The 24,110-nt window shown below is 45.4% G+C and overlaps 1 protein-coding gene across 1 annotated transcript; it reads left to right on the plus strand.

Moving 5' to 3' along the window:
- The first annotated feature begins 11,222 nt into the window (after positions 1-11,222).
- LOC123150590 (amino acid transporter AVT6A) lies at positions 11,223-16,378 on the plus strand. Its single transcript, XM_044570431.1, has 5 exons — positions 11,223-12,009; positions 14,321-14,473; positions 14,616-14,819; positions 15,094-15,559; positions 15,868-16,378. The coding sequence occupies exons 1-5, from the start codon at positions 11,589-11,591 to the stop codon at positions 16,007-16,009; spliced, it is 1,386 nt and encodes a 461-aa protein (XP_044426366.1). The 5' UTR covers positions 11,223-11,588; the 3' UTR covers positions 16,010-16,378.
- Positions 16,379-24,110: the final 7,732 nt, after the last annotated feature.

The raw sequence follows: 24,110 nt of genomic DNA on the forward strand, positions 1-24,110 counted from the left end.
GCCTGGTGAGGGGGCGCGCCCTGGTGGGTTGTGCCCACCTAGGTGCCCCTCTATGGCAGGTCTTGGCTCCAGAAATTCTCTTTTATTGTATAAAAATTCCTCGCAAAGTTTCGTTCCATTACGAGAACTTTATTTCTGCACAAAAATAACACCATGGTAGTTCTGCTGGAAACAGTGTCAGTCCGGGGTTAGTTTCATTCAAATCATGCAAATTAGAGTCCAAAACAAGAATAAAAGCGTTAGGAAAAGTAGATACGTTGGAGACGTATCAACTCCCCAAGCTTAAACATTTGCTTGTCCTCAAGCAATTCAGTTGATAAACTAAAAGTGAAAAAGAAAAAAAATTACTAACTCTTTTTCTCTTGTTTGCATAAATAAGCTTAAACAACACCCAGGTTTTCAGCCAACATTATAACTAACCATGTCAACAATAACTCTTAAATATTATATTAACTCATATCAATGACATAATCAACTACCAAGCAATAATAAGATATCTCAAACAGCAACACATTGTCAAAACAACCATGATATAATATGACAATAGTGGTATCTCGCTAGCCCTTTCTGAGACCGCAAAACATAAAAGCAGAGCACCTCCAAAGTTCAAGCAACGACTAAACATTGTAATTCATGGTAGAAAAGATCCAGTCATGATTCACCCAACATTAGCTACACACAATGCATAAATCATGACAGTTGTGCTCTGAGGTTCTAGCGCTTATTTTAGAAGGTGATGACACAACATAAAAGTAAATAGAAAGTCCCTTCGCAGAGGGAAGTAGTGATTTGCAGAGGAGCCAGAGCTCAAGTTTTAAAACAGTGATAAATGAAATTTTGAGACATGCACCCTTCTCATTTACTTCACGACCATCAGTTATCAATATCTTCCATGCTAAGCACACTAGTGGCGGTTCCCAAGCGATAAAAGTAAAGGTTTTGACTCCATTGGGAATTTTTGTTTGATTATTTGAGAGACTAACTCTTTTTCAGTTTGCGTTTTGGGACTGGGCATCCCTATTACCGCCCTTTTCTTGTGCGATGGCGAGTGAATAAACACTCGACCTGAGAATAACCCGCTTAGCATGGAAGATACCGACCACCTCCTGTCATTCCATGAACTATCGAGGCACACAAAAAGGATTTTTTTTAGAAGTTTTTAGAGGTGGCACATGCAAATTTACTTAGGACGGCAAGGTAATACCGCATATAGGTAGGTATGATGGACTCATCTGGAATAACTTTGGTTCAAGGTTTTTGATGTACAAGCACAATTTCCACTTAGTACAGGCAAATGCTAGCAAATAGATTGAGAAACGGCCAGCTAGAGAGCAACAACGGTCAAAAACATGCATTATGCATAAGTAACATTGGACACTAGCATGAGTAGGATATGAACACCATGAACATAAATATCATAGAGGCTATGTTGGTTTTGATTCAACTACATGCATGAACATGTGCCAAGTCAAGCCACTCGAACATTCAGAGGAGGATACCATATCATCATACTACATCGCAATCATTTTAACGCTATATTGATATCTAAGATAAATCATTATCCACTCATATCTACTTATGCATGGTGATACGTCTCCAACGTATCTATAACTTTTGATTGTTCCATGATATTATATTATCCATCTTAGATGTTTTATATGCATTTATATGCTGTTTTATATGATTTTTGAGACTAACCTATTAACCTAGAGCCCAGTGCCAGTTTCTGTTTTTTTCCTTGTTTTCGAGTTTTAAAAAGAAGGAATACCAAACGGAGTCCTATTGACGAGCCAATTTTTGATGATTTTTTATGGAACAAAAGAAGCCCCCCGGAGTAAAAGAGTTAGGCCAGAAGAGTCCTGAGCCATCCACAAGGGTGGAGGGGGTGGAGGGCGCGCCCAGGGCGCCCAACCCCCTGGGCGCGCCCCCTATCTCGTGGATGACTCGGAGACCCCCCCTGACGTGAGACTGGCACCAAAAATTCCTATAAATACAGAACCCCCCATAAAGAAACCTAGATCAGGAGTTCCACCGCTGCAAGCCTCTCTAGCCACCAAAAGCCAATCGGGACCCTGTTCCGGCACCCAACCGGAGGGGAGATCCATCACCCGTGGCCATCTTCATCATCCCGGCGCTCTCCATGATGAGGAGGGAGTAGTTCACCCTCGGGGCTGAGGGTATGTACCAGTAGCTATGTGTTTGATCTCTCTCTCTCTCTCTCTCTCTCTCTCTCTCGTGTTCTTGATATGGCACTTGATGTATTGCGAGCTTTGCTATTATAGTTGGATCTTATGATGTTTCTCCCCCTCTACTCTCTTGTAATGGATTGAGTTTTCCCTTTGAAGTTATCTTATCGGATTGAGTCTTTAAGGATTTGAGAACACTTGATGTATGTCTTGCATGGGATACCTGTGGTGACAATGGGGTATTCTATTGATTCACTTGATGTATGTTTTGGTGATCAACTTGCGGGTTCCGTGACCTTGAGAATCTATGCATAGGGGTTGGCACACGTTTTCGTCTTGACTCTCCGGTAGAAACTTTGGGGCACTCTTTGAAGTTCTTTGTGTTGGTTTGAATAGATGAATCTGGGATTGTGTGATGCGTATTGTATAATCATACCCGCGGATACTTGAGGTGACATTGGAGTATCTAGGTGACATTAGGGCTTTGGTTGATATGTGTCTTAAGGTGTTATTTTACTACGAACCCTAGGGCTGTTTGTGACACTTATAGGAATAGCCCAATGGATTGATCAGAAAGAGTAACTTTGAGGTGGTTTCATACCCTACAATAATCTTTTCATTTGTTCCCCACTATTAGTGACTTTGGAGTGACTCTTTGTTGCATGTTGAGGGATTGTTATATGATCTAATTATGCTATTATTGTTGAGAGAACTTGCACTAGTGAAAATATGAACCCTAGGCCTTGTTTCCTAGCATTGCAATACCGTTTATGATCACTTTTACCACTTGCTACCTTGTTGTTTTTATATCTTTAGATTACAAAAACCTATATCTACCATCCATATTGCACTTGTATCACCATCTCTTCACCGAACTAGTGCACCTATACAATTTACCGTTGTATTGGGCGTGTTGGGGACGCAAGAGACTCTTTGTTATTTGGTTGCAGGGTTGCTTGAGAGAGACCATCTTCATCCTACTCCTCCCACGGATTGATAAACCTTAGGTCATCCACTTGAGGGAAATTTGCTACTGTCCTACAAACCTCTGCACTTGCAGGCCCAACAACGTCTATAAGAAGAAGGTTGTGTAGTAGACATCAAGCTCTTTTCTGGCACCGTTGCCGGGGAGGTGAGTGCTTGAAGGTATATCTTTAGATCTTGCAATCGAATCTTTTTGTTTCTTGTTTTATCACTAGTTTAGTCTATAAAAGAAAACTACAAAAAATGGAATTGATGGTGCCTCACATGCTTCATCTTTTTAATGTCTTTCGTGAGAATAAGGATTCCGATAATTGTGCTCAAGTGCTAGAAGAAGAAGTCTATAGAATGTTTGGCACTAAATATTTGAATGATGAGCATGATTCTAATGTTGTTAGTATGAATTCATTGAATTCCTTGAATATCCATGACACTATCATCAGGAAGATTAACTCCCAGTTGAGTCAAGTGGTTGTGGTACCTAGACATTCTGAGTATATGTTCACTGACAGAACTATTCTCCTCCATTTTGCAGCTATAGAACTTATTGGAGACTTCATATCTCTCAATCCGGGAATTTGCTTGAAATATTAACTTCAACTCCTAGAACATCTCATATGCTCCATGACGTTCAAAACGTAGTTGAAGTCCCGGTTCTAAGCCGTAAAGCATGGCACACTAAATTATCGAGTAGTCATCAGCTTTGCTTTGCCAGACATTCATAACATCTGGCGTTGCTCCTGCAGCGGGTTTGGCACCTAGCGGTGCTTCCAGGACGTAATTCTTCTATGCAACAATGAGGATAATCCTCAAGTTATAGACCTAGTCTGTGTAATTGCTATCATCATCTTTCAATTTAGCTTTCTCTAGGAACGCATTAAAATTCAACGGAACAGCATCACGGGCCATTTATCTACAACAACATAGACATGCAAAATACTATCAGGTACTAAGTTCATGATAAATTAAAGTTCAATTAATCATATTACTTAAGAACTCCCACTTAGATAGACATCCCTCTAATCATCTAAGTGATCACGTGATCCATATCAACTAAACCATGTCCGATCATCATGTGAGATGGAGTAGTTTTCAATGGTGAACATCACTATGTTGATCATATCTACTATATGATTCATGCTCGACCTTTCAGTCTTAGTGTTCCGAGGCCATATCTGCATATGCTAGGCTCATCAAGTTTAACCCGAGTATTCTGCGTGTGCAAAACTGGCTTGCACCCGTTGTATGTGAACGTAGAGCTTATCACACCCGATCATCACGTGGTGTCTTGGCACGATGAACTTTCGCAACGGTGCATACTCAGGGAGAACACGTGTACCTTGAAATTTAGTGAGAGATCATCTTATAATGCTACCGTAAACTAAGCAAAATAAGATGCATAAAGGATAAACATCACATGCAATCAATATAAGTGATATGATATGGTCATCATCATCTTGTGCCTTTGGTCTCCATCTCCAAAGCACCGTCATGATCACCATCGTCACCGGCGTGACACCTTGATCTCCATCGTAGCATCGTTGCCGTCCCGCCAACTATTGCTTCTACGACTATGGCTACCACTTAGTGATAAAGTAAAAACAATTACATGGCGATTGCATTGGATATAATAAAGCGACAACCATATGGCTCCTGCCAGTTGCCGATAACTCTGTTACAAAACATGATCATCTCATACAATAAAATTTAGCATCATGTCTTGACCATATCACATTACAACATGCCCTGCAAAAACAAGTTAGACGTCCTCTACTTTGTTGTTGCAAGTTTTACGTGGCTGCTACGGGCTGAGCAAGACCCGTTCTTACCTATGCATCAAAACCACAACGATTTTTCGTCAAGTGTGCTATTTTAACCTTCAACAAGGACTGGGCGTAGTCACACTGATTCAACTAAAGTTGGAGAAACAGACACCCACTAGCCACCTGTGCGCGAAGCACGCTGGTAGAACCAGTCTCGCGTAAGCGTACGCGTAATGCCGGTCTGAGCCGCTTCATCCAACAATACCGCCGAATCAAAGTATGACATGCTGGTAAGAAGTGTGACTATTATTGCCCATAACTCTTTGTGTTCTACTTGTGCACATAACATCTATGCATAGACCTGGCTCGGATGCCACTGTTGGGGAACGCAGCAATTTCAAAAAAAATTCCTATGCACACACAAGATCCATCTAGGTGATGAATAGCAACAAGAGGGGAGAGTGTTGTTCATGTACCCTCGTAGACCGAAAGCGGAAGCGTTATGACAACGCGGTTGATGTAGGCGTACGTCTTCACGATCCGATCGATCCTAGTACTGAAGATACGGCACCTCCGCGATCTGCACACGTTCAGCTCGGTGACGTCCGCGAACTCTAGATACAACTGAGGTCGAGGGAGAGTTTTGTCAGCACGGCAGCGTGGTGACAGTGATGATGAAGCTACCGGTGCAGGGCTTCGCCTAAGCACTGCAACGATATGACCGAGGTGGAAATCTGTGGAGGGGGGCACCGCACACGGCTAAACAATCAACTTGTGTGTCTATGGGGTTCCCCTTCCCCCGTATATAAAGGAGTGGAGGAGGGGGAGGTCCGTCCCTCTCATGGCGTGCCCAAGGGGGGAGTCCTACTCCCGGTGGGAGTAGGATTCCCCCTTCCCTAGTTGGAGTAGGAGAGGAAGGAAGGAGGAAAGAGGGAGAAGGAAAGGGGGGCCGGCCCCCCACCCCAATTCGGATTGGGTTTGGGGCGGGCGCGCCCCCACCTTGGCCGCCTCCTCCTCTCTCCCACTAAGGCCCAATAAGGCCCATAGACTCCCCGGGGGCTTTCGGTAACCCCCCCCCCCGGTACTCCGATAAATGCCCGAACTCACCCGGAACCATTTCGATGTCCAAACATAGCATTCCATTATATCAATCTTTATGTCTCGTCCATTTCAAGACTCCTCGTCATGTCCGTGATCACATCCGGGACTCCTAACAACCTTCGGTACATCAAAAAACATAAACTCATAATATCGATCATCATCGAACATTAAGCGTGCGGACCCTACGGGTTCGAGAACTATGTAGACATGACCGAGACTCATCTCCAGTCAATAACCAATAGCGGAACCTAGATGCTCATATTGGTTCCTACATATTCTATGAAGATCTTTATCAGTTAAACCGCATAACAACATACATTGTTCCCTTTGTCATCGGTATGTTACTTGCCCGAGATTCGATCGTCGGTATCTCAATACCTAGTTCAATCTCGTTACCGGCAAGTCTCTTTACTCGTTCCGTAATGCATCATCCCGTAACTAGCTCATTAGTCACATTGCTTGCAAGGCTTATAGTGATGTGCATTACCGAGAGGGCCCAGAGATACCTCTCTGACAATTGGAGTGACAAATCCTAATCTCGATCTATGCCAACTCAACAAACACCACCGGCGACATGTGTAGAGCATCTTTATAATCACCCAATAACGTTGTGACGTTTGATAGCACACTAAGTGTTCCTCCGATATTCGCAAGTTGCATAATCTCATAGTCATAGGAACATGTATAAGTTATGAAGAAAGCAATAGCAACAAACTAAACGATCATCGTGCTAAGCTAACGGATGGGTCAAGTCAATCACATCATTCTCTAATGATGTGATCCCGTTCATCAAATGACGACTCTTGTCCATGGCTAGGAAACTTAACCATCTTTGATCAATGAGCTAGTCAAGTAGAGGCATACTAGTGACACTCTGTTTGTCTATGTATTCACACATGCACTAAGTTTCCGGTTAATACAATTCTCATGAATAATAAACATTTATCATGATATAAGGAAATATAAATAACAGCTTTATTATTGCCTCTAGGGCATATTTCCTTCAGATAGAACATCACTTAGACTTTATTGCACTTTTGGAAACAGAACGAGATAATTTCACATCACAGTTTCTTCAAACTCTCCAGTGGTATCGATTTTGACTGGCACATCTTACCTCCTAGAGAAAGATCCGGTGGGATTTTACTAGGAGGGCGGTGTGAGACGCTAGAGGTGCTTAATGTGGTTAGGGGAGACTTTTCGATTAAATTTAGGGTGAGATCAAAACTGGATGGGTCCCGGTGGTCTCTTGTAGCTGTATATGGGGTAGCACAACCTGAATTTAAACCAGACTTTTTGGCCGATTCAGTGCGGATTTGTGGAGATGAGAATCTGCCAATACTAGTCGAGGGGGGGGGGGGTTAATATAATCAGGAGGAGAGATGAAAAGAACAATGACAATTTTGATGGAGGTTGGTCTATGATGTTTAACATGATTATCGAGAGTCTTAATTTGAGAGAAACAGAACTCACACAGTAGACAATTTACATGGGCCAACTCGTTACCCATTCCGACTTATGAAAAGTTGGATAGGGTACTTGCTAGTGTGGAGTGGGAACAAAAGTATATGTTGGTGTCAGTCCATGCGATGGAGAGAGCAATCTCGGATCATACACCACTTCTATTAGACTCGGGTGAGGCTACCCATGTGGCAAATAAAAATACCTTCTCCTTCGAACAAAGCTGGTTCAAGAGAGAAGGATTTTTGGAGATCATTGCACGCGAATGGGCTAAGCCGGTTAGTGGAAGGACGCATGTTGAGAGATGGCAAAATAAAATTAGACATCTCCGACAGTTTTTGAGAGGTTGGGCCAGAAATGAGAGTGGGATTTACAAACAAGAAAAAGAGTGTCTTACTCAATTAATTGAGGCACTAGACTTAAAGGCTGAAGACACTCTTCTTTCTGTTAATGAGCAAAGAACCAAGTCCGAGGCTGAGCAAGGTGTACGAGCTCTCTTGAGAGAGGAGGAGCTCAAGTGGGCATTGCGTGCTAAAATGCTTAAGGTTGTCCAAGGGGACGACAACACACAATTCTTCCATATGGGTGCAAATGGTAAACATAGGAAGAAGAAAATCATACAACTTGAACAGGATGAGGGGACAATAGTGGGACATGAAAATCTGAAAGCATATATCTCTAATTATTATAAGCAACTTTTTGGACCCCCGAATACAAGTACGGTAACACTCGATGAATCTGTGATTGATGATATACCTCAATTACAGGCAGCGGAGAATGATATTCTCTCTGCACCGTTTACTGAAAAAGAGGTTCTTCAGGCAATATCACAAATGAAGCAGAATAAAGCACCGGGACCAGATGGGTTTCCAGCTGAATTCTATAAGAAATGTTGGCATATTATTAAAGATGATCTTATGCCTATGTTTCACGATTTTTTCAACGGTCATTTAGAGTTGTTTCACCTTAACTTCGATACGATAACGCTACTACCTAAGAAAGATGAGGCAATTCGAATCGAACAATTCCGGCCCATATGTTTGCAGAATGTGAGTTTCAAAATTTTCACAAAGGTTGGAACCAATAGATTGACACAAATTGCTCATTCAATGATCCAACCAAGCCAGACAGCGTTCATGCCGGGGCGACACATACTGGAAGGGGTGGTCGTCCTGCATGAAACGCTTCATGAGATCCACTCGAAGAAATTGGATGGGGTTATCTTCAAAGTGGATTTTGAGAAGGTGTATGATAAAGTAAAGTGGCCTTTTCTTCAGCAGGCAATGCGCATGAAAGGTTTTAGTGAAGCCTATAGGAACCAAGTGGATACCCAAGTTCAGAAGGGTAGTGTCGGAATCAAGGTGAACAATGATATCGGTCACTATTTTCAGACACATACGGGGTTGCGACAAGGGGATTCCATGTCTCCTCTTCTGTTCAATATTGTGGCAGATATGTTGGCCGTCATTATTGGCAGGGCCAAGCAGCATGGCCATGTAGAGGGGCTAGTTCCTCATCTAGTCGATGGAGGGGTATCCATTCTACAGTATGCTGATGACACTATCCTATTCATGGAACATGACATGGCTAAGGCACGCAATATGAAACTTATCTTATGTCTCTTCGAACAATTGTCTGGCTTAAAAATTAATTTTCATAAGAGCGAGTTGTTCTGCTTTGGGAAAGCCAAAAACGAGGAACACACTTATAGACAATTGTTCGGATGTGAATTAGGTGCTTTACCATTCAGTTACTTGGGTATACCGATCCATCACCGTAAGCTATCTAATAAAGAATGGAAGTGTATTGAAGAATGCATTGAAAAAAAACTTAGCTGCTGGAAGGGCAAGCTTATGTCATATGGAGGTCGGCTAGTCCTGATTAACTCAGTGTCAACTAGTATGCCGATGTTTCTACTTTCGTTCTTCGAAATTCCGAAAGGGGTTCGGAAGCGACTTGATTTCTTTAGATCTCGATTCTTCTGGCAGTCTGATAAGGCCAAGAGGAAATACCGTCTCGCGCGATGGGATATCCTTTGCCGACCTAAAGACCAAGGGGGTCTCGGTATTGAGAACTTAGAAATTAAGAATAAATGTCTTATGAGCAAATGTTTATACAGTCTAGAGACAGAGCCGGAGGGTATGTGGTCACAAATCCTGCGCAATAAGTATTTACACTCGAAAACACTAACCCAGGTTACCATGAGACCGACTGACTCGCCATTCTGGAAGGGACTTATGAGAACGAAGGAATTGTTCTTTCGTAGGGTCAAATTCTTGGTTGGCAATGGGATGTCAACAAGATTTTGGGAGGATACGTGGTTGGGAGAGACGCCCCTGGCCATCCAATATCCTACCCTTTATAATATTATGCAACGTAAGGAGGATTACGTAGGCACAGTCCTTCAAACTATTCCCTTGAACATCCAGTTCAGACGTGTGTTAGTTGGTGGGAGATGGACTGCCTGGATGCATTTGGTTCGGAGACTGATAGAAGTTCAAATCCGACCAGCCGGATTTGACACAATGAAAGTTAACTAAGAATGGGATTTTTACGGTGAAATCATTCTATATGGATTTGATTAATTCTGGCCCCCTCTTAAGGTTGTTGCACATCTGGAAGGTTAATGTTCCTTTGCGGATTAAAATCTTTATGTGGTTTGTCCACAAGCAAGTGATACTCACAAAGAACAACTTAATTAAAAGGTGATGGCTAGGAAGTTCGTGGTGATGTTTTTGTGATCATGATGAAACAATACAACACTTATTTCTTCAATGCCCACTTGTCAAGCTACTTTGGAGAACAATTCATATAGCTTTCAACATTAATCCTCCAGTCGATATTGCGTCATTGTTCGGACATGGTTAGCTGGGGTTGAACAGATTACTGCGGCTCGTATCCGGATTGGAATATGTGCGCTATTATGGGCTATATAGAACTGTAGGAATGATATGATTTTTAACAGACAACACACTTTAACTTTCTTGCAGGTCATCTTCAGAAGTACAGCTTGAATCCGTACGTGGTCCTTACTCACTCCTATGGACTCCAGAAAGCCTTTGATTATTGGGTGCAACCAATGGAAGATGGTAGCTCGGGTTATCTTCAACCGATTCGGATGGCGCTCGCATAACAGGATAGAAGTCTAGAGAGCTTATCCTTCTTATTACCGTATCGGTTGCCTTTGTCAGCATGTAATTATCCTTTTTTACTTTGCTCTACTCCGTTTGCGGGCTGTAAGACTTTTATAACGATACTTTATGAATTTTTAATAAGATGGCTGCATACATCATCATGATGCAGAGACCGAGGGCATACCTTCATTTTCAAAAAAAAATGAACAGAGGCTGTTTGAATTCCTCGAAACTGTCATGACTCTGCGTACATTAGATATTTTACCAAAATCTCAAATAAACTCAAGACGCTGGTCCCTAATTGAAATGAAAATTTGAACGCGTTTCTTTCTTTCTTTCCACTAAGCGATTCATCACAAGCTGTAAAAACAGGTGATTCTTCCTATTTTTACAGAAAATTATAGGAAACTATTTATGAAAAAAATCCTATAATAACAAACTCAAAACCAGTCTCAACCGTAGACTGAGAAGGCAAATTTCTCCGTTTTCTGATGCAGCCTAGCAATTTTGCTCTGTTCTGCTTGCCCGCGCCCCACCGAGTCCTGACCTGACAACCTCTGCTGTCGTTATCTGTCTCAACACACAAGGACGAGAGTGGGCTCAAGAAGCTTTCTCCACAGCATCGCTCTGGCCATTTCCTCCGTTAACTAATCTGTTCCGCTTCTGTCGCTTCGACGCCACGGGAGGGAATCCCCGCCGCCAATCCGGTAGCTGAGGAATCCTGGGTCCTCCCCAGCGAAATTCGTGGCGGACCTGATCTCAGCTCGAAGATCTGTAGTAGCGCTCTCTGTATCTCCCGCCGCCGCGCGTTGAAATTCATGGTTGTTCTTCAAGCTCCGGCTCTCGAGGCATTCTGATTCGGAAATCGCTTCTTCCTGGAGTCATAGGAATCAGCTATTCCGCAAAGATTGTGCTTTTCACTTCTGTTGGATTCTTCCGTTAGAGCGGCGGCCTCTCCGGAGATGACGACCGGGGCCGTCACGGAGAGCTTCCCGGAGAGCAGCGAGCCGCTGCTCCCGACGAAGCGGCGATGGGAGGGAGAGGACGGCGGCGGCGACGAGGCCGCCTTCCACGAGTTCAACGGCGCCTCCTTCGCCGGCGCGGTGTTCAACCTGTCCACCACCATCGTCGGCGCCGGCATCATGGCGCTGCCGGCGACCATGAAGGTGCTCGGCCTCGTCCCTGGGCTGGTCATGATCGTGCTCGCCGCCTTCCTCACCGACGCCTCCGTCGAGCTGCTCATGCGGTTCAGCCGCGTCGTCGGCGCGCCGTCCTACGGCGCCGTCATGGGGGACGCCTTCGGGTGGTGGGGAAGGAGGCTGCTCCAGGTCTGCGTCGTGGTCAACAACGTCGGGGTCATGATCGTGTACATGATTATTATAGGTAAAATCATCTCAGCCATGCTGTCTCGGTGTTATTTATTCAGTCTGGTGTTCGTTTGCTTGTGTACAGGCTGAATCTTCTAGCGGTTTTGGAATCTTATTTGGACTTAGTACTCCATTGGGTAGCTAATACACCACTATCAGGCTGAAACCATCAGTATAGCTTTTAGCAGTACCATTTTGGGCAGTAACTATTACACCACTATTGGTTGCTCCGTTGCTGCATGCAGAGTAGCTTATGAGTTCTGATGTGGTAACTTTCTTTTTTAGGGAAACAGCAGGACTCTGCTGCGTATTTCTATTGATTTTCAAAAAATAGGGCACAAACGAAATGGTTCAGGCGAAACAAAAAAAGAACTATACATAGAGTAAATACAATAACAAAAAAGAAGGAAAAGATCCCCCCCCCCCCCTGATTTTTTGTCGAAATAGACCACCAGCCGAACGGAATTGTCAAAAAAGACTCCCTCCAAATGAAAGTGACAAAAAGGACCCCCTCGACCGTGGCGGCACGCGCGCCAGGCGACACGTGGTGCCTGCCGCCACGGCGCGAGGCGGCAAGCCCTGCCGCCACGGTGTCAGGCGGCACGCTGTGCAAAACAGGATACGGCGCTGGCGACAGAACGGGCTGGTCTGGTGGGTCCGTGCCGCCTCAGCGGCTGGCGGCAGCCCTGGACATGTGCTGCTGCAGCGGCGTCGTTCCAAAAGAGTTAAAGGCTAGGGAACGGGAACCAGTTCAGTCAAGTGTATCTACCACCTATATCTATCTAGCGGCCTGGGCTTTGCATCAAAAGGAGTCCAACATGGAACGGCTTCAAATCGGTCTCTCTGATTCGATGTGAACCAAAGGCGAGAGCAGTGGTACGTTTAGGCTGCAGGGGAACCTAACTCGAGACGCTTCTTTCCAGGACTTTTCGCTTTGACTGGGACATTGTAAAATGGATCTGTCCGAACGGAGTCAATGGCGCTAGATCTTTAACTCTTTTGGAAAACGACGCCACTGCAGCAGCGCATGTCCAGGGCCGCCGCCAGCCCCTGAGGCGGCCGGGCCCAGCTGCTACAGGGCTGCCGCCAGCCCCTGAGGCGGCAGGGACCCACCAGGCCATTCCGTTCCGTCGCCAGCGCCGTATCCCGTTTTGCGCAGCATGCCGCCTGACGCCGTGGCGGCAGGGCCTGCCGCCTCGCGCCGTGGCGGCAGGTGCCACATGTCGCTTGGCGCGCCTGCCGCCACGGCCGAGGGGGTCCTTTTTGTCACTTTTATCTGGAAGGGGTCTTTTTTGACAATTCCGTTCGTCAGGTGGTCTATTTTGACAAAAATCCCCCCCCCCCCCCCCCCCCCCTGGGGCAAAAGCTATACAAAGAGCCGAGCCAACTCCCAAAATTGGCATAGTTCTTCCTGGTAGCTCTGAAAGAGAGCCATCCAAGCTCTGTTTTGAACTTCTTTCTGCAAGCATATAAGCTGGGTGGGATGCCTTTGAAAATCCAGGACACTAGAATGATTATTTCCAACGAAAATGGTATTCCCAGGGCCAGTTTGAGGGAGTTCATGTCTACCTGAATACCTTGTTGCAGAGGCATCCAGTTGGGGCAAATATATGACCAACATGTCCTTGCAAAAGGACAATGAAAGAATAAGTGGTCTCTTATCTCCATCACAATGTAGAAATTCTTTCTGTGAAGAAGAGTTCGAGTGTTAAGCCTGTTGTTCACCAGGAGGCAAAAGAAAAGTTTGTGCTTCAACTGACAGCAGGTATGCCAGAGCCACTTAATGAAGGCAGAACCAAGTGTTCCCCCATTAGGAGCTTATAGGTTTTAGAGACCTGAAAGTTGAGAGCCACAGAGGGGTATTGCCAAATGTCATCATCTGTTGAAAGTTGCACCTCAGCAGCTAAGAGAACCAAATCATTGAATTGAGCAAAAGCTTCTTCTGATAGAGGGAGGTGGAAATGCTCTGATAAATCCTCTAACTCCAGAGTTGATGAAGAGAAATGTTGGCCTTTTTAGAAATGTTGATGTACTAACTGAAATGCAGTGTTAGCGTGATTGACGAATAAATTCTCTTTTTCTGTCAACTCTATTTGTTTCTCCGGTGATGCTTGGTCAGTACACCTGCATTCTTGTTGCTGCATAATGTTTAACTCCCCCTTCACTATATACACCTCCCAACAAAAATGCAAAGTGGAAGCACTGAATATATATTTGTTACTTTTTGCATTTTTGGTTAAATGCCACCTTTTGTAAAGGTCTCGGTTCTTGGTGCTTGAATTGTGGGGATTGGTTCTAATATACAACCAACTACTCTTTATCTCTAGGTGATGTGCTTTCTGGAACGTCCTCTGGTGGTGAGCACCACTATGGTGTATTAGAAGGATGGTTTGGTACACACTGGTGGAATGGGCGATTCTTTGTTCTCCTGGTTACTACTCTCGGTGTATTTACTCCACTAGCGTGTTTCAAGCGTGTCGGTAAGTGATGTGCTTGAGAAAGCTGGCTATTACTGTTCTTTTCTTCTGTCGAAAAGAGAAGCCTTTGGCTAGTTCTGCATTCTGCTACTATGTTTTGTTCATGAGTATCTGATAACACATTTCTTTTGTTTATCTCTCGCAGATTCACTGAGCTATACATCCGCCATATCTGTTGCTTTGGCAGTTGTATTCGTTGTTATCACTGCCGGAATTGCTATTGTGAAATTGATACACGGACAAATTCCGATGCCCAAATTGTTCCCTGCAGTTCCTGATTTGGCATCTGTCTGGGAACTTTTCACAGCAGTGCCAGTTCTTGTCACTGCTTATGTTTGTCATTATAACGGTACGAGATAATCCTTATCCTTATTTAGAAAAAAAATCATGAAGAAAGTTATCAGAAAGATGGGCGATAAGATATGTAAAGTTGCATGCCCTGGAAATCTTCATTGACCGCATGCATCTCGTTGTTAATGGTATAAAAATACAAATGCACGACCGAGCTAGAATGATTATATTGGTTTAAAACATAAAGTTGAAACATATTTTTGAAATCTGTAGCTAATGTCCAGAAAGGTATCTTGCTTGTTATCTAAGGGCATCCTATTGATATTTTGCAGTTCACCCAATCCATAATGAACTCAAGGAGTCTTCCCAGATCAAGCCAATAGTGCACACATCACTGGCTCTATGCTCAACTGTTTATATCACAACAAGTTTCTTTGGATATCTTCTGTTTGGTGAATCTACACTCGCTGATGTGCTCGCTAACTTCGATTCAAACCTCGGCATTCCATATAGTTCAGTTCTTAGTGATGCTGTCAGAGTCAGCTATGCTATCCACCTTATGCTCGTGTTCCCCATGATATTCCACGCATTGCGGCTTAATCTGGATGGGCTTCTCTTTTCCTCTGCAAGGCCCTTATCTTCTGATAACAGAAGGTTTGGTGTAATGACAGCGGTGCTCCTCCTTGTGATTTTCATATCCGCAAACTTCATTCCTAGCATCTGGGATGCCTTCCAGTTTACCGGGGCTACTGCTGCTGTTTGTATTGCCTTCATTTTCCCAGCTGCAATCACTTTAAGGTAAGTTGCTACTTTCAAGTTTTTCATCATACGTCCTCCCATCTTCGTAAAATAAATAATAGATTACGCGTCTTCATTTCTGCCTCTACTATGTCACACTACCAGTGCCTAACCAAATTAAGATAAGGCAGAAAGAAACCTGCTGTAACACTGTCCATGGTGACTTTGAAATGCGCTCGTGGATTATGGCTTTATTATGTGACCATTTTATCAATGGGCAGTAGACCTAATACAATTAAGGGCAGGTTTAGTTCTTTAACACAGTCCTTTGTTTTGTGATCTAATTCATGTGGCTTCCGATATCTCAGGGATCCACACAGCATAGCGAAAAAGTGGGACAAGATTCTGGCCATCTTCATGATTGTTCTTGCAGTCACTTCGAACGTAGTAGCAGTGTACAGTGATGCATATTCGATATTCCACAAGAAAAGTGCCTCCTCCAATGCCTGAGCTGCATAACCTATAGAGGAGTCAAGGGTGAAGGGTGAATTGATATGAATGGTGGTTTGTACATTACTTAGTCAATAAGAACATCATTTAAGAGGGTGCTTGTGGATCGGCTTTGCGAATTATTTGGTGGACCACCGTCGACTCAATTGTATTGAGTCGGATGCTTGTATCTATGGGATGGATGTGCAAAATTCGGACAAGGTTCTTTTGTGCAATGTACATTACAAGACAGTCCTGTCAAATGTGAGATTACAGTTATTACGGTGACATGTAAATGGTTGTTTTTGCTGTTGCAAGGACATTGTATTCGTTATCAGATACTTATTGGAATAATGAATTCTATAAGCAGTGTGCTTATTGCTTATGGTATGTAAAGGCTAATCTTTCATGGCAAGTTTGGCCTTCAAATACTTGGGAACATAAAATACAAAACTAACATCGACTGATGTTAATCCATTTTGTTATAGATCCTTCTATTGTTTTATGATTAGATCCTGCTTGCAAGACTATTTCCTTTGAGAGGGAAATAACTATCAAATTTAATATACGTCATTTCTGCAGCAAATATTAGCTTTGCGCGGAGATATTTGCTTTCAGAGGAAAATAACAGGAAACACCTATGGTACCATAATAAACCCATCAGAAGAAGAAACACACTCTTTTACAAATCTATGCTTGTAGCACTAGTGTTTTAGCCCCGTGTAAAATGTGTTTGGGGCAATTTAAAAAATGAACAATGTCTCATATATTTCTTAAAATTTATATTAAATCAACGGAACATTAGATACAATCAGATATAGAATAGCCCCCAAAACAACCCTAAATAAAAGGGATACTACGACTACGTGCCTCTTTTTTTTGCCGATGACTTGGTTGAACTGGTCATCATTGCATGACCGTAGCTCACGCGGACAACGGACAGCATCAAGAAACAAGCCCTTGAAGGTAGAGGAGCACATCTTTTTGAATCGCTGCAAATAGTATGCCATCGTGTACGGCGGAGACTGGCAATCGGGCCAAGCATATCAGCGACGGGAACACCATGATCTAGGCAGACAATCACGCTAATATTGCCGGACCAAGCCAGCGACCTTTATCGTAAAGCCTCAAAGGAAGAGATGGTCGAAGAAGACGATGTTGCTGCCTCCTACGTACATGGAGCACGCCAACGGAGAACACAGATAACCAAACCCGCTGTACATGAAGAACAATGGGGACAAAACTTCGTGGCTCTTTAACAACGCTGCAGCAGATGTGTTAGCACCCCCAAACCCCCTATGTATCATATATGATACGTTGAATTGAGTTCCCCGAGTAATTAAAACTTCTTCACTTTAGAGACCTTGAGTCTCATTCCATTTTCCCAGAGAATACCTCATATTTAATTAAACACATAAAAAGTTTGTGTAAAAATCAAAACATACAACGGCACCCTGGAAACATGTAGAAGGGACACAACTTTCTGGTACAACAACGAAAAGACCCCTTATAGAGAAGAAATTGCACTTAGTTCCGTAGGATCTTCCAGGTTATACCTCGTCGTCACCCACCATGCTCCTTAGCCACCATGCACCAATATAAAAGGGAGGCGTGATACCAATTAACCGATGGCGGGTCTTTGCATTGACATGCTTTATCTATACCTTGGATGTATCTCAATCAAACATTTTAGACTTTGATTCTTTTTTGTTTGGGTGTGTTGTGAGGGGGATCCTAGTACATATTTGGCATCAAAACCCTCACCAACCATCATCAAGGCCAGGCTACCACCCGACACCCACCAACCTCACCGTTGTACCATTCTCTTCGTCGCACTACAATCTTCTCAACTACTACTAAGAAGGAGAGCAGCAGAGCAGACCATCTCATGCACAAGATCACCATCTAGCTTCCCATCGGCACAGGAGAAAGCACCGCCATAACAGGGTCGAAGCCGGAAACCTAATCCCTGGTGACGTCGCCATCGCCATCTCCCCAACCAATACGTGCCTCACAACCTCAAGATACCAACAAGAAAACCCTAACCACATTGCCCAGAGTGTCAGGAATCTACGCTATCGACTCCTTGACTCCGTCTCTGGGGACCTTGTTGAGATGCTGGAGCCCCGCTACATCTAAGGGAAAACTTTGTTTTTGCCACTCTAACTTTTGCCCACTTTGCTTATGCCACTCTAGAATTTGAAATTTCACTTTTGCCACTCTTAGCTTTTGACAATATATCACTTTTACCATCCCATGGCAAAAGCAAAATTTTCAGATTGGCAATTGTGATACATTGTCAAAAGCTAAGAGTGGCGAAAGTGAAATGAAAATTTATTATTTTTGCCACGGAATGGCATTTGCGATGTATTGTCAAAAGTTAAGAGTTGCAAAAGTGGGATGCCAAATTCTAGAGTGGCATAATCGAAGTGGGCAAAAACTAGAGTGAAAAAAACAAAGTTTTCCCTTAAGAAGCCGCCATCATTCTCATCCGACTGGAGCCTCCATGAATCCCTACCCCAACCTACAAGTCGGAATGAAGTGCACACCCCCACCATCGTCGCCAGAGCAACATGCAGAGGGTAAGAAAATCAAATGACCTCGCCATGCAAATGAACCGTGGGAGAAGTTCAGTTGAGTCATATTCCTGATGTGTAGCTTTTAGTGCATATGAGAATTAAATACTAGTATCTATCGACACCTTTTTTTTGCTAGATAGTCTAGGAAAGATATTTGTTGGAATTGTCCTTCAAGGACTCACTCGGATTCCTGTACGATACATTTTATTGTGCCCATAGAGTTTCTCAACTTAGGGAAGGCCCCAGAGGACTCGGAGTTATGTTGGATAACCACACAACATTTTACGGATGGACCCGATAGAAAGTGAAAATTACCACCCAATCTAGACACTTTGGAAACTGGATCCTGGAAGACCAAACTAAAAAGCAATCGAGTCCTTGTTTCTGATAGTCTGACTTAATAGGGATGATAGACTACTCATATCAATAAGAAATTCCTTCTTTTAAGGGAGGCCATTCAGAAAGAACTCCAAAGTTAAGTGTGCTTAGCTTGGAGGCAATTTCAAGATGGGTAATCAACTAGGAAGTTGGTCCCAGGTGCGCACAAGTGAGGACAAAGTGCACAAGAAAGACTAGTGTTGATATGTGGGCCAGACTAGATCCCGCCAGAAATAACAACTAGTAACCGACGGATGTGTCTAGGGAGTTACAAATTGGTATCAGAGCCGACCCTCGCGGTTACAGGGATGTTTGCGAGTTAGGTGCGCGGTCATGTCGTGCATGACGTTTGTGGCCCGTCATTGTCGGTGTCAAAACCAACAGATCTCGGGGTAGGGGGTCCCAAGTTGTGGATCATGGATCGATGGGTAACAGGAGACGAGGGACACAGTGTTTACCCAGGTTCGGGCCCTCTCTAAGAGGTAAAACCCTACTCCTGCTTGATTATACTCGGTGAATATAGGGGTTACAAGAGTTGATATACCTCGAGATCGTGTGTTGAGGTCTAAAACCTAAGGGTATGATGAATAATGTCATAATGATCTAGCATATCCCTATTGACTAGCCCGGCCTCGGCTTATATAATGTACCAGAGGCTTAGGATAACAAGAGTCCTAGTCGAATACGTCGGTGGAGAGGAGTCCTTATCTTGATCACCAAGTCTTGTGGAATCTTCCTCGTGTATGCGTCGGCTGTCCGAACTGGCCCATGGGTAAACGACCATGGGGGTCCTCGGCCCAATCTAACTGACCGGGAGACGACTGGTGCATACCCCTAGTCCAGGACATCATCAGTAGCCCCCCTGAACCGGTCTTCAAGTTGGGGACGCTCCTCGGTTCTTCCGAACTATTCTTCGTTATTCGGTCGTCGGTCTTGAAAACTGGTTCAACAAATCTTCTCATCTTTTATCTTGAGGATTGCCGAGCTAAATCCGAAGATCTCACACGTTGGGTATCCGAGGAGCCCTTTAGGTCTCCGGCCTTTATCAATGCCTTGTTATTTTTATACCACACCTCGGATTTGAAGTGTTTCCCATGCGGTTGTGTCCTCTCGCGGCCGAGCTCCAACGCTGGATTGTATTCGAGTTGTCTTTTGGCAGTCGAGCTCCAATGCCGAACCGTATTGTGACGCCCGGATAATTAAGCTACAGTAATTCTCTATTAATGATGCCATGTCACCTCGGTTACTGTTGTTAAACTTGCGTTGGTTCGAATCCGGTCCAAATTCAAATTCTATTCTAATGTCAAAAATTCAAATTTGTCAAACATGAAAACTAAAATGTTCAAACTTTGGCAAATAATCCATAGAACATGTTGGTGGAGAAATCATCTTTTTACGAAGGGATTAAGTGTGCAAAAATAAATAAAACAGCAGCTAAAACATATTTTGAAATGCTTTTAATTAGTAAAAATATGCAAACTAATTAATTAGAGTGCCAAATTATTTGTGGCAGTGGCATACTTAATAATACTAATTTTGGGGCTAGATTCATATTTTACAAAACCAAAAAATAAATAAAAATGAAACTAATGGGAAACATAAAAGGTTAACGAGAAAAACAAAAAGGAAATATATATAAAAAGGGAAAGAGCCCCCCGGGCCAAATGGCCAAGCTGGCCGACCATGCCTCCAACCAGGCCAGCCCACCCCGCTTACATCTACCCTCCCACTCCATCGTAACCCTAACCCACCCCACTCTTTCCTCCCCCCAATCCACCCCCCACGATCCCCACGCCTCTCTCTCCCTCGTCTATCCCTCTTCCCCCCGATTCAGATTGGATCAGGGCTGACCCCGTGGCCGTCGCCCGGAGCCGCCTCGTCGGCACCCGCCCTCGTCCTCGTCCTCGTCCTCGCGTCCCGTCCCCTCTCCCTCGACGGCGCCCCTCACCGCGCCGACCGCGACCGCGCCAGGATGCCCCCACGACGCCACCCCGCGCTCGGCTTCCTCCTCAGGCCTCCGCACGCCACCGCCGACTCCGGCCACCCCGAGCCTCCCCAAGCCATTAAGCACACCTACAGGGCTCGGTGAGCTCCGACGTCCGTTCCCTCCCTTCTCCTCTGCTCCCGTCGTCGTGCAATGCTCGTAGTCGCCGCTGGCCGCCGCCTCTATGGGCACGCTCACTGCGCTTGTAACCGCGCCCACTCGTGCACGCCCGCTCCTCGACGCGCCCGAGGCGCACCCCGCAACCACCGCCCGCGCCCCGTGGCCTCACCGCTCGCACGCGAGCCCCGCCGCTGCGCTTTGCCTCTTCCCCCGCTCCCTGCTACGAGCTGCAGCTGGATGCCGGCAGCTCGTCCCGGCCGCACCCTCCTCTGGCTGCCCCGCTCTCGTCGCACACCTGCCATCGCCCTCACCGCACACCTAGTGCCACGCCGACGCCGCTTTCGCCCGCACCTGCTGTAACACCCCAAGAACCGTGCTAGAGTAACTCCACACTAATGATGCCAAGTCATCATCATCATGCCCTAAGAAAAATAATTAAGAATACTTCAACCTCAATTTCAAATTTAGAATGAAAGTTAAATATTTATTTCTTCAAGCAGTAAAACAAAAATGTTCACTTTGTCCTATAAATTCCCCTAACCATTTTCATGTTGGAACCAGCCTCTTTTGAATTCCCAAAATCCCTCTGGGTATTAATTTAGTGCTCTAGCAGCAATTCAATTGGCCTTTTCAATTTTTAAAAATGGTTAGACAACTCCTTTTGAATCCAAACTTTTTGTTCCATCTCAAGATATCATGCTAGAATTATGTGCCAAGTTTTGTTCAAAACAAAACTCAACTGGTACTAAAAGAAAATGCAAAACACGTCAATAAAAAGGAAAATAGTAAAGGAAAGCTAAAAATAAAAAAGAAGGAAAAAGAACCCACTTTGCGCTGGGCCAAGTGCACAGTGGCGGCCCGGCCTGCCTCCCCCCGTTGTCTTCTTCCTCGCTACAGAGAAGCAGGGGAGGTGGCAGCCATCCACCAGCCAGGGTGTCACCGTGTCGACCATCCGCCGCTCCCCGGCGAGGATAAGGCAGGCCCCGGCTCTCTCCCCTCCTAACCCTAGCGCCCACTTCCCCCTCTCCCTCTCACTGGAGCTCGCCCACTCCTTCCTTCTCTCTAACGAGCACAACCGAGTGTGGCCGCCACCACATCTCCGTCGACCCCGCGGCCACCGAGCCCTTCCGACCCCGCCGATCTGTCCGGGAGCCCCAGCGCCGTCGACCCCTTCGTCTCGTGTCGTTGGATCAAGCCGGGGAGCAGCACAGCAACGCCGGCGACCCGATCCCCTTCTCCGGCCATCGCGACGCCGTTGCCGCGATTCCTCGCCATTTGCGCTCCTAAGCTGTCATCGAGCCACCCGTGTGCCCCTCGGTGAGCACCGCACGTCCTCCCCCCTCTCCCTGCTCCTTTCCGTCCCCGTAGCCCAGCTAGCCACCGTAGTCGTAGGACGTCTCCGCCGCGCCATTTGCCGCTATCGTTTCGGTCGACGTTGAGCTCGATCAGGTTCTCGGTCATGCTCCTCGACACCGTAGGGACCCGCAGCGCCCTCCAGTTTGTGCAACCGCCCTCTCTAGCGTCATTTCCGCCGTTGCCTAGAAGCCGCCGCCACTGCAGCTCGTCGCCGGCGCCCTTTCCGGCTTCCCCGGCTACTGCCGTGGCTGCCACTCGACGTGGCTCGTTCACCGCGTCCGAACGGCGCCTCTCGCGTGTCAAATAGACGCAGGACGGCTATTTCCGAACCTCGCGGGTGATGCGCCGCCGCGAAACGGCCCGTCGGAGTTACTTCGGTCACCAGCGCCGGCGTGGGATGACGAGGACGACTGGGGCCCGCCCCCTGAGCCACTGACCATGGGCCCGTAGGGCCCCATTGACTGAGTTGACTCAGTCAACTCTGCTGACTGGACCGGCCTACACAACTGACAGAAGGGGCCCACTGTCCCCTAATTAACGAAATTAATTAAGCTAGTTAGTTAACATAATTAGACACTGACAGGTGGCCCTAGTAGTTTAACTAACTGTGTTTAGATTAGTTTTTAACTCTGTTTAACCCACTGTCTATGACGAGCGGGCCCCACTGGTCATTTTGACCAGTCAACCAGTCTGTTGACTGGTGATGTCATCCCCATGCAATGCTGATGTCATAAGTCCATTTCTGTTAATTTAGATAAATCCAGAAAATGTTTAAACCTTTAGAAATTCATAGAAATTAAACCGTAACTCCGATGAAAATGTTTTCTACATGAAAGTTGCTCAGAAAAACGTGACGAATCCGAATACGCGGTCCGTTCACCTATCACATGCTTCTAACTAGCTGAACATGGAACATTCCCCTCCAGTCATCTGTTGACACAGGTCCGGAACCGGGAATCCATTCCCGGATGAATTCCCCCTTCACCTATATCGTGTATCCATACGTTAGGTCACACCCGGCACAACATATTGCCATGTTATGCTTTGTGATGCTTTGTTTGCTTTATATTTACTGTTTCTTCCCCCTCTACTCTCCGGTAGACCCCGAGACCGATGTTGATGCCCTTGTGATCGACTACGTCGACGATGACACTTCTTCCTTTTCAACAGAGCTTCCAGGCAAGCAAACCCCCCTTGAGCATTCCGATATCGCCCATTTCTTTCCCTCTCATGCTTGCATTAGAACTGCTACTGCTTTCTGTATGATCCTACTCTGATGCATAGCCTGTTTTTGTTACCTGCTTTCATACCTTACATGCTTATTCTATACTGCTTAGTATAGGTTGGTTAGTGATCCATCAGTGACCCCCACCTTGTCCTTGTTGCCCCTACTTCATCAACAATGACTCGATCGACGTGATCGACGACCAGAGCCCGACACCTCACATCACATCATGCCCCTTTTGTTGCTCGACTCTGTAGAGTTACCATCAAGCACCGAGGGTGGAACCTCGTACATCACTCCTGATGAGATATATGTAGTGTAGCTATTCTGTCGTGGTCATCGAGGGTGATTTCCTCCTTAACCACCTCCGATACGGCTCTGTCGTGCAATCCCTCAAGTGTGAACCTCAAGGGTGGATCCTCTTACGTTCACCTTGATGATTACATCGAGTGGAATTCATCGGGGGTGATTCCTCGGGTT

Source organism: Triticum aestivum, chromosome 7A (genome assembly GCF_018294505.1).
Source record: "Triticum aestivum cultivar Chinese Spring chromosome 7A, IWGSC CS RefSeq v2.1, whole genome shotgun sequence".
Classification (NCBI taxonomy): domain Eukaryota; kingdom Viridiplantae; phylum Streptophyta; class Magnoliopsida; order Poales; family Poaceae; genus Triticum; species Triticum aestivum.